General features: G+C 42.3%; 1 protein-coding gene across 2 annotated transcripts in view; it reads right to left on the reverse strand.

Moving 5' to 3' along the window:
• The window catches only part of PKD2 (polycystin 2, transient receptor potential cation channel), a 922,997-nt gene that overhangs the window by 73,286 nt on the left and 833,404 nt on the right, over positions 1-16,307 (reverse strand). For both annotated transcript variants that reach the window (XM_044061361.1, XM_044061360.1), the window contains exon 12: positions 14,701-14,818. In XM_044061361.1, the coding sequence (XP_043917296.1) occupies positions 14,701-14,818 (118 nt within the window). The remainder of the gene's footprint in view (positions 1-14,700; positions 14,819-16,307) is intronic.

Raw genomic sequence — 16,307 nt, forward strand, 5'->3', positions numbered from 1 at the left:
TTGATACCAATAAGGCCATTCATAGTCTATGATAATATGGACACAGCAGCAATTATTATAGAAAACTACTACTCCTACCTATATACATCACAATTCATTTGATTGTACATTTCCAACTTGTAGCTTACATAAGCACACTAATGTTTGGCAAGCTGATCTCTTGCATAATTGGTTCTTCTCATCTCTATTTGAACTCATCTTTCAAGACTTTTGCTTCAATGAAAACAATGAATAAAATAGTTCAGACCCCGTCCCATTTTACCTTACAACACACACAAAACTGTGCACATTTAAAAAAAATGAAGTTTACCACTCCATGCAGGATCAGCTGTTCCAAATCAATCACTGAAACTATAGGAATTACCTTTTCTAAAATCAAAGTTACCCGTCTTAAAAGGCATGTTAGATCCCATCTTCCCATTCACACCAATTGCTATCAATTCCTTTCCCATCTCTATTCTTCTCCCAGGTGTGAAAGAAAGCCTTCAGTAAACATTAACTGTTATCCCTAAGAAAAAGTACACTGACTAGCTTTAAATTAAGTAAATAAAATAAAGTGTGCACTGCTATACTAAATGCATTAAACTAACATGACTGCTGGGGAGAGGCAACTACTTGCATAATGTATTCAATTCCCACAGTATCAAACTTCATTTATTTTTCACTTAACTACTTGCCAAAGTACAACGCACCTCCTACATTTCAGTGTACAGACATTAACTGCTTACACCAGCAGACTGCTTTTCTCTATGTACGAGATAGAATCTTTGCAGCTGCATGAAAATCTTTGTAAATTTCACTCAGAACACACTATTCAAACTGCTTGCACTGTAGAATTCTTGTCTTCCACTGACAGCATTTACTAATGAAAAAAGAGCAAATGTGTTTTTGAAATGCAAGAAGTAATAACCATTTACCACACATTGTCATTTTTGGCTTGTGATGCCCCTGCACTGGCCCAGTAATCAAGGAGCCTCAAGCATCACCACTGGCAACAGCTAGGGAATGTACACACTGGGAGGATGACAAGTACACACACAGCAAAGTGCAATTTCCCTTAGAAGCACACAGAGATCACAGTCAGTCTGAGGATGGTTTCTTCCTCTTTCTCCAGATCCCCAATAAGACTCCCCACTGGCATATCTATAGGTTAAGATCTCAGCTGAGGGGCCAGGCCAAGACGTCCAGCACCCTCTCTGTCCAACCAGTGCTTCGTGTCCCTGCCCAAGCAGCTGACACACACACGCTTTGAGATTTGATTTATATACAAACACACACCTGGGGAAGGCTGGCACAGGTTTACTAGCTACGCTCCATTCTGCCCAGACTATAAGGTAGTTTTTCCACTGGCACCAACCCCTACTTATCAGCTACTATAAGGCCCTTACAAAGGGTGTCCAATCCTACTGAGTAATGTTACTATTATTCAAATGGTAGTCTGACCAAGCAAGGCTATTAGGAGTGGCCTGTACAGTGTCACCAAATACATATGCAAGTACTCTAAGAGCTTAAATATATCTCACAAATATCAGCCACAAAGATAGGTTTAAATACATTTAATAATAAAAGAACAAGACAATACTCAGTAGATCAACACAGTAACTTCAGAGTTAAAAATCAAAGGAAATATTTTAAAACAATATTGCAGGACAGTCTCAAATAAATACAGAAAATATGTAAACTAATATTTACTATATTCCTATCTATATCTAAAAGAGATACTATGCCTAAATCTTACTTACAGCAAAGCAAGTGCAGATGTGATGAGTGGATGTTCTTGCTAGGTCCAAGAGAAAATACAACATGCACAGTCTCTCTCTGAGAGAGTTCTTAAATTAATATCAACTATTACTGCTGGGTTAGCTTGGATGACATCGCTTTTTGTCACCTGACTTCAGTTCCCAAGCTAAACCTCTAGTGTTCAACATTTAACATCTCTGTGTGAAAAATACATATCGCTCAGATCTTTGCAGCTGCTAGGACATCATAAAGCAATAAAACACTTTTACATTTTAAACCTAGTAATTACTTTTCTGCAAAACAATACAAAAAATTCTAGTTCTAGACATTGTGTGCGCTACACTGAAACTAAGAGAGAACTTTTCTTGTTTATGGCCTAGCTATAAAGTAACTTAACCTCAATTATTCTTAAGTTTTGCAAGTTAACCCTTTTATGTACCAGTAGGGTACACTGTGGATATATCTTTGAAACTCAGTACATAACATACAGTTCTGTATAAATCATATCAATATTCACAAATGACATAGAATTTTTTTACAAAATTCCAGATAGCTGGGCTGGCAATGTCACATGGCTTATTTTTGAAGCCTTTCAGTTTAAAAAAAAAAGTCATTAGCTTAAACTAAGGACATCCAGACAGAAGTTTTGGCTCAGGTGCATATATTGTTAGTTATGTACCCAAGCCATCTTTACATTACACAGATTAACTGCTACTACCAGCATGTAGATGTATGAACTGTCAGACTAAGATGCAGTTGTCTACAGATTGCTTACACATTACTGGCACTATGCAATTTCATTGTCTGTTTACTGACACTAATTTCAAATGAAACTGAAATGCCTTAAAATCAAGTCCAATGTCCTGTCGTGAAACATCTGCATTCGGCTACTGAGAAGACACAATGGGGAAGTGTCAGCAAAACTACATGAAAATCACCCATTAATATTATGTTTAAGTATTTTGACTATTATGGTTAATGGTCTGTTAAGTCAATGCTAGGAATGTGTAGGTTGGTAACTAATGATTCTACTACTGAGAGATTACAACCGAATCCCTCGCATCTCATGTGCTTACAAGCAAAACCCTGAAAGCCGTTCATTACATGTAATGCAACAAAGCAGACTGACAATTATTTATTTTTGCATCTCCCTCCATCCCCACCAAAGTTATATAACATATATGCCAATTCCATGTGTGCACATCACTGGGGGAAGGAGAAACTCTCCAAAGCAGTGCATAGAGGTCTTGGGTAATCATCTACTTAAACCTATCATGTGTGATCAAATGATTTCCAAGATCCTGTGCCTCAAGAACACACCATGGTCAAAGCCAGCTCCAGGACGCATATAGCTAAAGCCCTAATTATGACCAAGAGAACCCTGTATTGATTAATTACCCATTGTCTTGAGGAGTTGAAGGAGGCCCAGAGTGACCAGTCTGATGACCATTCATGAAGGAAGGCTGTCTAGCCTGCCATTTTGTCAGCATGTACTGAATAATAATGTGAATGGCAGGCAGCATAAGGGTCAGGAATGTGCACTTGGCTCTACCAAGGCATGCTCATGTGATAGTCTTAACACACAAACAAGTGGCAAGCAAATATACTAGGTGTAAGCAATGCAGGGTCCTCACATCTGTAAGAAAGCATATCAGCTTTCAGGTGGTGGGGTTGGCAAGAAAAGTAGGAAATGCACTCATGGCTGCTTGAATGATGGCTGCAACCTGACCAGCTCTTGTCCAGTGATGGGAAAGAATGGGCTCAGTCAGCAATCAGTAGATGGTTAGCAGGCACATTGATGCAAAAATGCATAAAGAAAGGAAGGAAGGAAGAAGGTGCAGGCCATAGGTTTTATTTACAGACACAGAAATTGTAGTAGTCAGCTGACCGATTTAAAATTTAGCACATTTGGAGCAGTGTTCTTCATTAACTTGAGGTCATAACCTATGTACTGGAATTCGGTCTTATTTCTGTCTGCTGGATGGCATACACTTCAATATATGGACACAGAGGAAGGGATAAGGCTTCGAGGTTTGTACACAAATGCAACTGCTTTAATATCATTACTGTAAGCAACTCACAGGTTAAACATGTGATGGAAGGAAAAGTCACACTGGTTGTGTAGAGAGATAAAGCCCTGACTACGGCCCAGTCGAGAGATAAAGCCCTGACTACGGCCCAGTCGACCTGGGTTTGACTGGCAGTTCAGGTGACAGATGGAGTGGTATATGAAGGGGTGCACATGCCCATCCAGGGTGGGAGGGTGATCATCAGTGAAGATCTTCCTAGAAGTGGCATGGTTCACAGAGGTGAGTTGACACAAATAATGACAGCTGATGCAGAGCAAGGAGTGGGGAGGGCATATATACAGATCCCCTCAAGGGGTAAACAATGCTGCCTGGGCCAAAAGGGAGTCACTAGCAAAACTTTTGGATTGTGTCTCTGGATCTTTAAGATCTCTGGGAGTAGTGACAGTGGAGGGAATTTAAAAAGAAACCTTACTTTCCATGGAAAAGCATGGAATCCATCCTCCATACCTGAGTACAAGGAGTCCTGGAGCAAAACAGCTGTAGTTGCCTGTTGAGGATGGAGGCAAATAAGTCTATCTTTGGAATGCTCCACTTGTGGACTATGCTAGGAAGAGATCTATGTTCAGCATCAATTCGTGAGGGTTTTCCTTTGATTTGCTCAGTAAGTCCATCAGGATGTTGTCCTGGGAATGAATGTAAAGGCTTGAAAGAACAGGTTTGCTTTTATTGCCTGTTTTCACAATATAACAGACAATCTGCACAGCTGTTAACACCCTGTGCTCCCCCCCACACACACACATATATTTAAGTACTGAATGATGGTACATTGTCTGTGAAGATTCTGAGGAGGCCTGGAACCCAGGCCTAACAGAAAATCTGTAGGGACTGAATCACAGCTCACATCTCCTTCAGTTTGATGTGTTCTGACCTTTGATTAGGTGGCCATTTGCCCTAGACTCTAAGGGACCCTGTCATGCCTCCCAGGCAATGTCTAAGGCATCTGTGTGTAGTGATTGGTGAAATATTTGCAAAATGAATGGCAGGCACGGGTTGAGGTTTACCTTTGATATCCACCACTGAAGTTCATTCATTAGAAAGAGGAGGAGTGGAATCTGGTGCCAGACAATGAGAATGCTGGGACCAGACAGACTTCAGGTACCACTGAATCTTTCTCAGATGCAGTTTGGCAAAGGGCACTGTGGGAATTGTTGCTGCCATGAATCCCAAGGTCCTGAGAACTTTCCTTACAGTGCAAGTTTGAAGGAGTAGGAGAGACTGAAAGTAGTTGGACAGGATTTGTACTTTGTCTTAAGGTAGGAAAGCCTGATGAAGTTTCATGTCTATTTGCAGCCCAGAAAGACTAGGCCTTTAATTGGATTCAGAGTGGACCTTAAGTTGATTGTGAACTCCAGACTATGAATGAGGGAAATAATGAAACTGGGGTGCTGTAGAAGGGTCAACTGAGATGGTGCCTGCATTAACAGATAATCTAGACATGGGAGTAATTGAATTCTGCAAAAGACGACAACTGGTGCCAAGCACTTTGGATTGTCTACACCCTCCAGGTTATTCACAAAGGGTAAAGTAGAGAACTAAATGTTTGTCAAGTTGAAACTCTTATAACTCTCCTGAAGGAAGGGTGAATGCAGACATAGAGGATGGCAAACTTTACTTCCAAAGACACCAGTAAGACCTGAGGAAGGATGAATGGCAAAGAGTGTCAGCATTTTGAATAAGGAAATCTTGAGAAAGATACTGAAAAGGGTCAAATCCAATATAGGTCTTAATTCTTCTTTTTTTCTTGGTATTAGAACAAGCATGTAATAAAACCCTCTTCCTGCTTGCTGTTGTAGAACAAGTTCTATTGTACCTTGGGTGTGCAGAGCTTGAACACAAAGAGGTAAGAGCTTTACCCAATTGGGAGGATATGAAGGAAAGCAGCTGAAATGTGGGATTTCCTTCCAAGGCATTCTATAACCCTGCTGAATAATGGAAAGGACCCACATATGTCTGATGTCATAAGATGCCAGTTTGAAAGAGATGAGATTATTCTTTTTGTTCTTTTTGACACAGTGAGGAGTGGGGTGGGGGGCAGGAGGAGGCAAGAAGTAGTTAAGCTGAGTTTTCTGGAAAGAGAGGCCTCCCAGACTCAGAATTCCTGTCCAGTGTATCTTGAAACCACTTTCTAGGCAATTTCTTGCCCTTGTGAGGGGGTAAAACAAAAGTTTTAAGAAAAAACAAGGAAGGTTTCTCAACAGAGAAGTTATTTGAATAAGGAAAGGCATGAGACACCACTGACAGGTGTATGACCTCCATCTGGATGGACGGCTAGACAGTCTGTGGTTTTCAGTTGCTTATGTAGCCTTACTCTCATGGATTTAGGTCATACATCGAAGTATGGCTTTTTAGAAGGTTTTGGCTTTGGTACCCTGGGCCAGATGTCCAGATTATTTAGCAAAATAACCTAACAGTTTGGAATACTGCAACAGTGATCTCAGGAAGAAAAGTAAGTGTATACGGTATTCTGTTTAGAGATTGTGTACCTGAGCATTCTACAGGCCACCAAGACAATTTGGTATATGTGGTAGCAGTGGTAGTGATAAACCAGTTTGTCTACTTTATGCTAGGAAAGAAACAGACTCCAGTCAAAACATAGTGTTAACAGATGGAGGGATGTATTATAGTTCCAGACGTGCTTATCATTATGGCTGCATTATATATTATTGCTCAATGGTTCATAGAATGCATTTCAGAAGATATGTTAATTTTAATTTCTGCACAACAGCTCACTTAACATGATTACCTACACAACAGGCTTAGCAACTTGTTGGCATGTTTTAATTTATTTATTGTTTGTTAAACAGTAAAGCAGGCTGGCCCACAGACCCTTTTCAGACCCAATTTTGGTCACACAAGGACAGCAGTAAAGATGTCATATGTGTATGCATACTTTAGTGTAACCAATCAGCATGTTTTTTGGAGTTGAAGTTATGTTGGTTTTGCTGGGGCCATGAGGGGGATGCCCTCCACACCTCAAACCCTAGATATAACTACTCCAGGTTGGCACAACAGTGCAGAAGAAAGAAATTTCCACTGTTGGCACAAGTTGTTTAGGATGTTTTACTTCAATGGATTGGCACTTGGCTAAAGACCCATTGAAATATTCCCCCAGACATCTCTGGATTCCTTAACTTGTGCTACTCCTATCCATAACCTGTATACTGCACAGGGCACTCTCCACCTCTTTCTTTGATGTGGACTCTTGGCCAATCACTTGGCAGTGAGACAGGTTTCTAGCTTGTCATGTCTCTTAAGCCTGACAGCAGGCTTAAAGTACTGACAGTCCTTGTACAAAGGAATACTGTGCTTCAGTCCCAAACAATAATGACAAACTCAATGATAATTTGAGGCAATGGTCAGGTAAGAGTGAGCACTTGAGAGCCCTATGTTCCTCGGTTATTGTACAATATGTCACTTTGAGTATATGACACTTAGTCACATACTCACATAAACGAAAGTCACGAGTTGGTTAGTTAGCATAGTGGTTAAGGTGTTTACTTCACAAACACACAGTACAAGGTTTGATTCTCAACTTTGACGAAAAGTGGCTATGCTTAAAATGGCCTGTAAGAACAGATAGCCTAGTACTTACCTATAAATCCTAAGACAAAAGGTGACACATCCACAAAAATATTGAAAATTACCCCCCAGCAATATTTTTTGAAGGGGGACATGTCCCTCCAGTAATTATATAGTCCAACTCTGACATCACTCTAAAGGGCAAATTTCTCAGTCTCCACTGTACTCAATTTTGTGTAGAAAACAAGGTGGCGATATGCAACTTGCATATTTTCAATCATCAGTGCTGGCTTTCTTTCTGGGCAATGTTGTCACCCTATATGACACCCATTACTTTATGTAAATGTACTTTCCAACAAAGAATTCAAGTAGAATAGAAAAGTGTTACCTGGTAGAAAGAAAGTACAGTTGTGTACACTTACCACAAATGTAGATGTTCGAATGTATTCAGTGTTGCAGTCATCACACTTGGGTTATCCTGCCTGCAGGTAGCCCTCAGTCGGCCCGCATACCAGAGACTTCGTATTTCTGTGTCAGATGCTGTCGCTCCAGGATTGACGTCAGGTCATCAGGGGGTATAAAAACAGGCAGCCAACGCCATTACATCAGTTTTTCTTGCCCCAAATGTCAGGAGCTCCCCAAATAGGGAGCTATGTTATGGTGGGGGAAAACACCACCAGTAAAAAGTAAATACCAATACCCCAGAAGGGGTGAGTAATAGGCATAGAGAGAGAGAAAACCAGGGGGCTGGAGGGAGGGAAACCAGGACTGCAACACTGAATACACTCGAACATCTACATTTATGGTGAGTGCACACAACTGTACAATGTTCTTCGTGTTTCACTGTTGCAGTCATCACACGTGGTGGATTCCCAAAGCTGAGGAAGGGTGGAGGCAGTCAAGAAGAGTTAGGGCTGGCTAGTATGCCTTGCAGGACTGCTGTAGCAAAACCTGCCCTGGATTTGGAAAAGATAGGCAGGTGGTAATGCTTGGTGAAGGTGTGTACAGAACTCCATATAGCAGCTTCCAGGATGTCCCTGGTAGGGACTCCCCTGAGAAATTCTGTAGAGGTAGATGTTGCCCTTGTGGAATGTGTTCTGACCCCCTGAGGGGTTGGTTTCCCATGGTGCTTGTAGCAGAAATGGATGCAGTGTACTATCCATTTGGAAATGGTTTGTTTTGAAATGGACTTGCCCTCTGCCCCTGTTGCAAACCTGACTATTACCTGGTCAGATTTTCTGAAAGGCTTAGTTTTATCAAGGTAGAATCTGAGCTGCCTGTGCACGTCCAAGGAGTGTAGGATCCTTTCCCCCTTTATTTTGAGGATTAGAAAAGAAGGTTGGCAAACGGATGGATTGGTTGAAAGCCACACTGGACACCACCTTAGGCATAAAGGAAGGGTTGGTCCTGAGGGAAACCCTGTCAGCATGAAAAATAATGAAGGGTTCCACAGCCATCAGTGTTTGTAGCTCAGACACTCTTCCAGCTGAAGTGATGGCTAGAAGCAAGGCTGTTTTCCAAGAGAGGAATTTTAACTCTGCTGATGCAGTAGGTTCAAAAGGGGGAAGCATGAGCTTTTTCAGTACAAAGTTAAGGTCCCAAGCAGGTGTGGGTGCTCTCCTTGGTGGCCTTAAGTTACTTGCCCCTTTCAGGAACTGTTTGATCAGAGGGTGCAAGAGAGGTGGCTCAGTGTTGTAATGAGCAGAAATGGCTGAGGCATGTATCTTAATGGAGGAGAAGGACAGGCCTTTGTGGAGTAGATCTGCTAAGTAATCCAGGATTAGAGGCAGGGAGAGCAGAGTTGTGTCCTCTCCTTTGGATTGAATCCATGAGCAGAACCTTTTCCACTTATCAGCATAGGACTTTCTTGTACTGGGTCTTCTGGCTTCAAGAATGACGTCCAACACCTGCTTGCTTAGGGTTGCTGGTGGAGAATTCAAGGAATAAGCCAGGCTGCAAAATTTAGGGTTTGTAGTTGTGGATGCAAAATCTGCCCCTCCTGCTGAGAGAGCAGGGTTGGGGTCTGGTGTAGGTGCCAGGGTAGCACCAGTATCAGGATGCACAGGAGCGGGTACCAGTGCTGACATGGCCAGTCAGAACTGTCCTTGGCCTGTCTTTTATTTTACCTTGAGTAATACTCTTGAGAGAAGGGGCAGAGGGGGAAAAGCAAAGATTGAGAGCTTTTCCCATTGAAAAGTTAGGGTACCCACTTTCCAGGCCCTGCTGTAAGGATTCCTGGTGCAGAATTTGCTGAGCTGGTGGTTGTAGGGGGAGGCAAAGAGATCCACCTCTGGGGCCCCCCATTCCTGAATCAGAAGGTTGAAGGTGCTGGGCTCCAATTGCCACTCACGTGGGTCTAGGAGATTTCTGCTTAAGTCGTCTGCCAGTGAGTTTTGTTTGCCTGGCAGGAATTGAGCTTGTAGATGGACTTGAATATCCAAGGCCATGTTCCACAGGGCCATGGCTAACCTGCAGAGTGGGTAGGAACGGGTTCCTCCCTGCTTGTTGATGTACCACGTAACTGTGGTGTTGTCTGTTTTTATTAGCAGTTGTCCTGGAAAGAGTAGGGATCTGAAAGCTGTCAGGGCATTCTGTACAGTTAGCATCTCTTTTTGGTTGATGTGCAGATGAATTTGACTTGGGCTCCAGTGGCCCTGAATATGTTTGCCATCCATGTGAGCCCCACAGGCATAGTCTGATGCATCTGTGTTTAGGGTCTGGACGGTGTGGGGTTGAGTAAATGGCAGTCCCTTGTTGTGGTTGTATGCATCTGCCCAGCAAAGGAACTCTGTCCTTAGGGTATGATAGGAATGACTGTTTCCAGGTCCTGAGAATGTTGGCATCATTTTTAAGTACCATTGAAGTTTCTTCATATGCAGTCTTGCATATGGAATTAGCAGTATACATAAGGCCATGAATCCAAGGGCTTGCATTATTTTTCTTGCAGATAGCTGGGATCTGGTGGCCATTTGTTTGAAGTAGTCTGTCCGATAGACTTGTTTTTCTGAAGTGAGGAATGCCATCTGGGAAGTCGTGTCCAAGCTTGCTCCCAGGAATACAATCTTTTGACTAGGTACCAGTTTTGATTTCTTTTCATTGACGGTGTACCCCAAGGAAGTGAGAAGGTTTTTTTTTTTTATAAATGTCAGGTGCTGCATTAGCAATTCCTGACTGTCCGCCTGAATCAGGCAGTCGTCCAAGTAGGGATAAATTTGGATATTTTTCTGCCTGCAGTATGCAATGGCTGGAGCCAGGCATTTTTTGAATACCCTGGACACAGTACATAAGCCAAAGGGAAGTGTAGAGAACTGATAATGCATAGATCCTGCCCTGTAAGGTAAATACTTTCTGCATGACTCCCTTATGGGGATGTGCAGATAGGTTTCTTTTAAGTCTAGGGTGACTAACCAGGCATCCTTGCCTAGCATGGGAAGAAGCTATAGCAGGGTAAGCATTTTAAATTTTGGTACCACAAGGAAGATGTCAATAAGTAAAAGATCCTGGATTGGGCGACAAGAGCCCTCTTACCTGGGTACCAGGAAGAGTCTGGAGGAGAATCCTTGACCCCTCTGTTCCAATGGAACCAGCTAAATAGCTCTGATATTGAGCGGGGAAAGTACTTGGTTTTGAGCCTCTGCCCACTGGTTTGGAGGAAGGTCTGGAAACCCACTTGGGGTTGGCAGTGAATGGAAATAAAATTTGTACCCCTGGGATACAATGTTAAGGACCCAACTGGTCCTGAGTGATGGACATCCAGTTTTTTGCATGAAGGGCAAGTTTTCCTCCTAGGGGCACAAGTAGTTGGGCAGGGCTGGGAAGTGGAGTGAAGAAGTCACCGTGAGCTTTTTCCATAAGAAGGTGGCTTACCACTCCCTGTTTTAGGGGTGGGGGCACTCCATTGCTTAGATCTCTGCATACCCTGAGACTGTAGTCTGGGTGGTCTGCTTCCCCTGGGTCTGGTTTGAGAAGGTCTGGAGGGGGCTGGAAAGGACCAGTGTTTTGAAGGGCAATGCCTACTGAATCTAGGGGGGTTGCACTTGTAAGAATTATTTAACAGTCTGCATAGATTTAGCTTTTTCTTCCATCTTTTTAACAACCTCTTCTGCTTTGGTTCCAAACAAACAGTCCTTATTCAAAGGAGCTTTTAGTAACTTTGATTTGACATGGTCTGGCAAGGTCTGCTCCTTCAGCCAAGCACGTCTTCTCAGTACAGAGCCAGTGACTGCTGGCTGGCAAGATGCTTCTAGGGCATCAAAGCCACAATGCAAAGTATGCTTACTGACTTGGCTTGCAGAGTGCATAAGCTCCTGCAATTCTTTATTTTCTGCACAGTCTGAAAAAGTTGCCACTTTTTGTTTAATGAGTTCCATGATATGTTGCTGGAACTTCAGCATGTGAAACTGGCAATTCAATGCCCTAATAGTCAGAGCTGCAGAGGTATATACCTTCTTACCCCATCTGTCCAAAGCCCTGGAATCCCTGTCCGAAGGGGTGGGACTCCTGGCTGCAGTAGCCTTGATACCTTTAGGCCCCTGGGAAATGATCTCTGGGTCAGCAGTAGGATTCGTGAAAAGAAATTTTAGAGCGTCAGGTACTCTGTGGTACCTGTCTGGTTTCTTAGAGGCAGGAGGTAAAGTGTCAGGAATAAGACTGTATTCCATAAAAACATCATCCACAACATCCAGGACAGGGGGTATAGCTAAAGGCCTGTGCTGAGGCAACTCTAGAAGTTCTCTGAGTCTCTTTTTAGACTGAGGCTACTCTTGGCATTCCCAGTGGAAATGCTCTCTTAGAGTATGCAATGTTTCACCAAAAGAAAAATCCTCTGAAGGGGAGGCACAGGGAATGGATTACGCTGCATCTGAATCCTTATAGGCAGATAAGAGCATGTCTTTATAATCAGAAATCGCAGAGTCATCGGACTCCTGGTCTGTAAAAGCTGAAGGGGACTGGATTCTTTGTCTCTTTGCAGGGGAAGGCTGACTTCCCCTAATCAGTGTAATAAGGTATTCAGCCATTCTAAGCATTTGTTTTTGTGGCATGGGAGCATGGGCATGCGCTTTGGTCATCGGTTTTCTAGGCATAGTACATACTCTGGGCCCAAGAAACTCCGTAGTTTTGGTTAAAAAAGTTGTTGGTTTGATTCATTGGTAGAGCGAAGAACTGCCTCAGAAGCCAGTGTCTGCACATCAGCTTCGGACCCATCCAAGGTAGAAACATCCGCAGGTTCCATAGTCGAAGAAGCATTTTGTGGCATACCGGTCTCAGTAGAGGCCTGCGAATCCACTGAACCGGGCATCAGGGGCTGCAAAAGCACCTCACTGAGTACCGGCAGACTGGCGACTAGCTTAATGGAAGCATTGTCGGCAGTTTTGGACCTATGCACTCTGTCTCTATCCTTACTTTTTTTGGAGTATCGGTAGTCGGATGGCTTACCGAAGCCATTTCGGAATACGGCGATCGAGAGCGAAAGAATTTAGCAACAAAGAGTGCTCAACGATGAATGGTTCAGGTGTTAAACAAGGCACAAAACAGACAGTGAGGGACATCGTGGTCTGGGCCTAAACAGGTGACGCAGTAAGAGTGAAAATCTCTGCGAGGTATTTGGTTTCCACAGGCATGACAACTGTTAACTTTTTCTGACATCGGTTAGAGCAAGAAAAAAGGATCTCCAACGGGGTACTTGGCTTTAGAAGACTTCAGAATTATTCAATTTGTAATTGAAAATTCAGGTAGCGGCCGACTTGTGAACTGCTTCTGCTTCGGGCTCCTCGGCAAGGAAAGACTGGTGTAATGGCGTCGGCTGCCTATTTTTATACCCCTGACGACCTGACGTCAATCCTGGAGCGACAGCATCCGATGCTGAAATACTAAGAAATACTAATACTCTGGTATTCGGGCCGACTGAGGGCTACCTGCAGGCAGGATAACCCAAGTGTGATGACTGCAACAGTGAAACACGAAGAACATCTGGGGGCTGGGAAGTGTAAATATCTTAACTCAGTCATGCAGAAGTCAGTGTAGTCAAAATGAAGGAGTTCTTTCTCTAAACCTGAGCTTCAATGAAAACTTTGAAAAACTATGCAAAAAAAGAAGGGAAAGGAATTCTCCAAATTAAACATACCTTCTCATAGTAAAACTGCTGCAAAAGCTATGTAAGGCCTATGGATATAGTGAATACCAGTATCAATACTTCCCCAGTGTGAGATAACCTCTGACATGGGTCCAAACAACAAGATCGTCAGGAAGCGGTTACGAATGGTCACATGGAATAAGGCAGACAAGCAATAGAAAACATTTTACCTGCAAGGCAGTCCTGTCAGAACAGACACAGTACTCTAGTATGCACGTGATTCAGTCTAACATGGTGGAAGTAAATCTAATGGGTCAAACTTCCACTATGAAAGGATGAAGAGGTGGCAAATGACACAGCAGTGGCTGCTACTGCCAAAAAGTGGACTTCAATAAGTAGCCCTACGTGCTTCATATGTCAGGTGTCTTGTCCCTGAAGACTCTCCACACATTCTTCCAAGTCTTTTCATTCTGGACAGCCAATGATTCTATTTCAGCAAGTTACCATGCAACAAGGAAAGGTCTGGGCTTCCAACAGTGCTGGTAATGGCTACCACTGTTAAAGCAGCTGTCTGAGGCAGCAGAGGCACAGCCCGTAAAGGGCCTATCTGAGGTACGATCGCAGTGGCACTTAACGATGGTGCACACAGTTTCTGCAAGGTCTTCTCTCAAAAGTCTTACAGTATACACTTTCTAAAAGAGCAATTCAAGCAGTATTGGTGGTGCAAAACAACTGAGGACTCTGACTGCAATCAGATGCCTTAACCATGTGAAAAGTGACTTCTTGTAAGGGGCAGAAGAAGAAGCGACTCCTGTAATGGCTAGAAGGAGAAGTGGGATGAAAAATTAAAGATAAAAAATCCTTCTGGTTGGACCCACTTTAGCACAGACTCAAAGACAATAATTCAGTAATATGAACAGAGTTTTTAATGGTGTGAGTGAATGAGAAAAAAAAAACACCTTAGATAATTATCCCAATCCTAAAAGGTAATCAAGTAATCTTCAGAAATGCAGTGTCATGGTTCAAACATCCCACTATGGCATTACTATAATTAACATTCTTCACATGCATTGTACCAGCAAAAGTGATGTCCAGCAAGTAACGTTTTTCATGAACACTAGTACAGATTTTTTATGACACAGTGCACACATACCTAGTCTACTTTGTGATGCTAGAGGGACAACAAGAAACAAGCTGACTAGCTATTACTGCACTGTCTCAATAACTATCATAAGCTCTCAAATGAACATAAATGTATGTGTACAGTGCAGCACTCACCCTCTCTTTTTCTAGGTCATCCCTCATCTGCTGATGCTCGTGCTCAGTCAGCTCCTGGTCACCATCCTGGTCATACTTGGCAAAAATGGCTTCAATCTCAGCATCAGTGTGGCCTTTTCTGGACAAAGGGAAAAACAACATTCTAGTCCTGTATGTACTGTACAGGTAAGTAAAGAACAACAGTGTCTTCTACTCTGTAGAGAAAAATGCACACATACCTAGTCATTTACCCTCAAAAGCAGACCATACCATTCAATGGCTTGCTCCATTCTGAAATCATCTCCTACAGCACTGAATATTTTTATTTATTTGCATTTAACTGGCACAGAGCACAAATGACCCATTAACCATTTCAGTCTCATTGTGAGCACAAAGTAAAAATACAAATTACAGGCAGAAAGTATAATTTCTTACAATTAGCAATAGTGCTGTGAACTGCCTAAGGTGCTGGTCAGTAAATTTCTTTATGCACTGCTAGCTCCTGCTCATGCAGAAATATCCACAAAATATTTTCTACAATATGCAGCAATCGAAAAGGTGATAATATGTCAACAATGTGACATGATCACTTTAGCTTATCACAGGTTTTGTCAGCAAAGACATACCATGCTAGTCTTACCATAGGACAAGCACAACGTGTTTTATGTAACAAAACCTAATGATAACACGTCATGCTAATCATATCACAGGACATTGACTAAGATATTTTACAGCTCTGATGCACGAGGCTTACAACTCTTGCTATTTACACACACACACACACACACACACACAAAACCAACTCTAACTGCAGATGTTCAACAGGGAGCTTTCTAGTTGCTCGCATAGATAACCTCCTAATATTTTCACAGCAGTACCTGGAGAACAGTCCACCTACTCATATCTGTACTTATGTAACCTATATAATTAGCAGATGGTCCCAATACCTTATTAATTTTCTTCTTTTGCATCTTACATACAGTGTCTCAGAACAATCACTTGAACCAAGAAATGCAGAACAAGGCTGAGACTTTACATGGAAGATTTAAAAACACTTCTAGAATGAAAAAGGAAGAGAATGATTTTCTGTAACTGATGTGTCTGAAGATTCAGAATTTTAGTATTTCTCTGTGGAATTCCTCTGCCTTATCCGAGACTTTACTGACTTGAACTGTACAGAAAAACTATATTAAAACTCAAGAATCCCCAGGTTTCTCCAGTTAAAGCGCAAGAAAAAAACAAACAAGAAAAAAAAAACATATTTTGAGTACCCCTAAGCCTGCATGGGGCTTATCACATGTTCAGCAAATTGCAGGTTTAAAGATGAAAGTAGAAGCAATGTAACACCAGTCAATAAGTTTATGGTCAGAACTTGCTGTATTTAGTAAAGGTAATGTGGTTCGTAAACAGTTACAAGCATTTCAATATTTTATAACATGAAAGTTGCGAATGAAAATAGAATTAAAACTATCAAGAAAGCAAAAACTGAGGGAATTCAAAGTCAGAGCAAGAAAAAAATCATAACTCAAAATAGTTAACTAAGGTACTTAGCTTATCATCAAGCCTTTTGAGACGGCATAAAGACAAAAGCCCTGATGTCTGCTTTACATTAGATACAGTTAGGTGAA

The sequence above is a fragment of the Protopterus annectens genome, chromosome 2.part0 (assembly GCF_019279795.1).
Source record: "Protopterus annectens isolate FY-2018-M chromosome 2.part0, PAN1.0, whole genome shotgun sequence".
Taxonomy (NCBI): Eukaryota; Metazoa; Chordata; order Ceratodontiformes; family Protopteridae; genus Protopterus; species Protopterus annectens.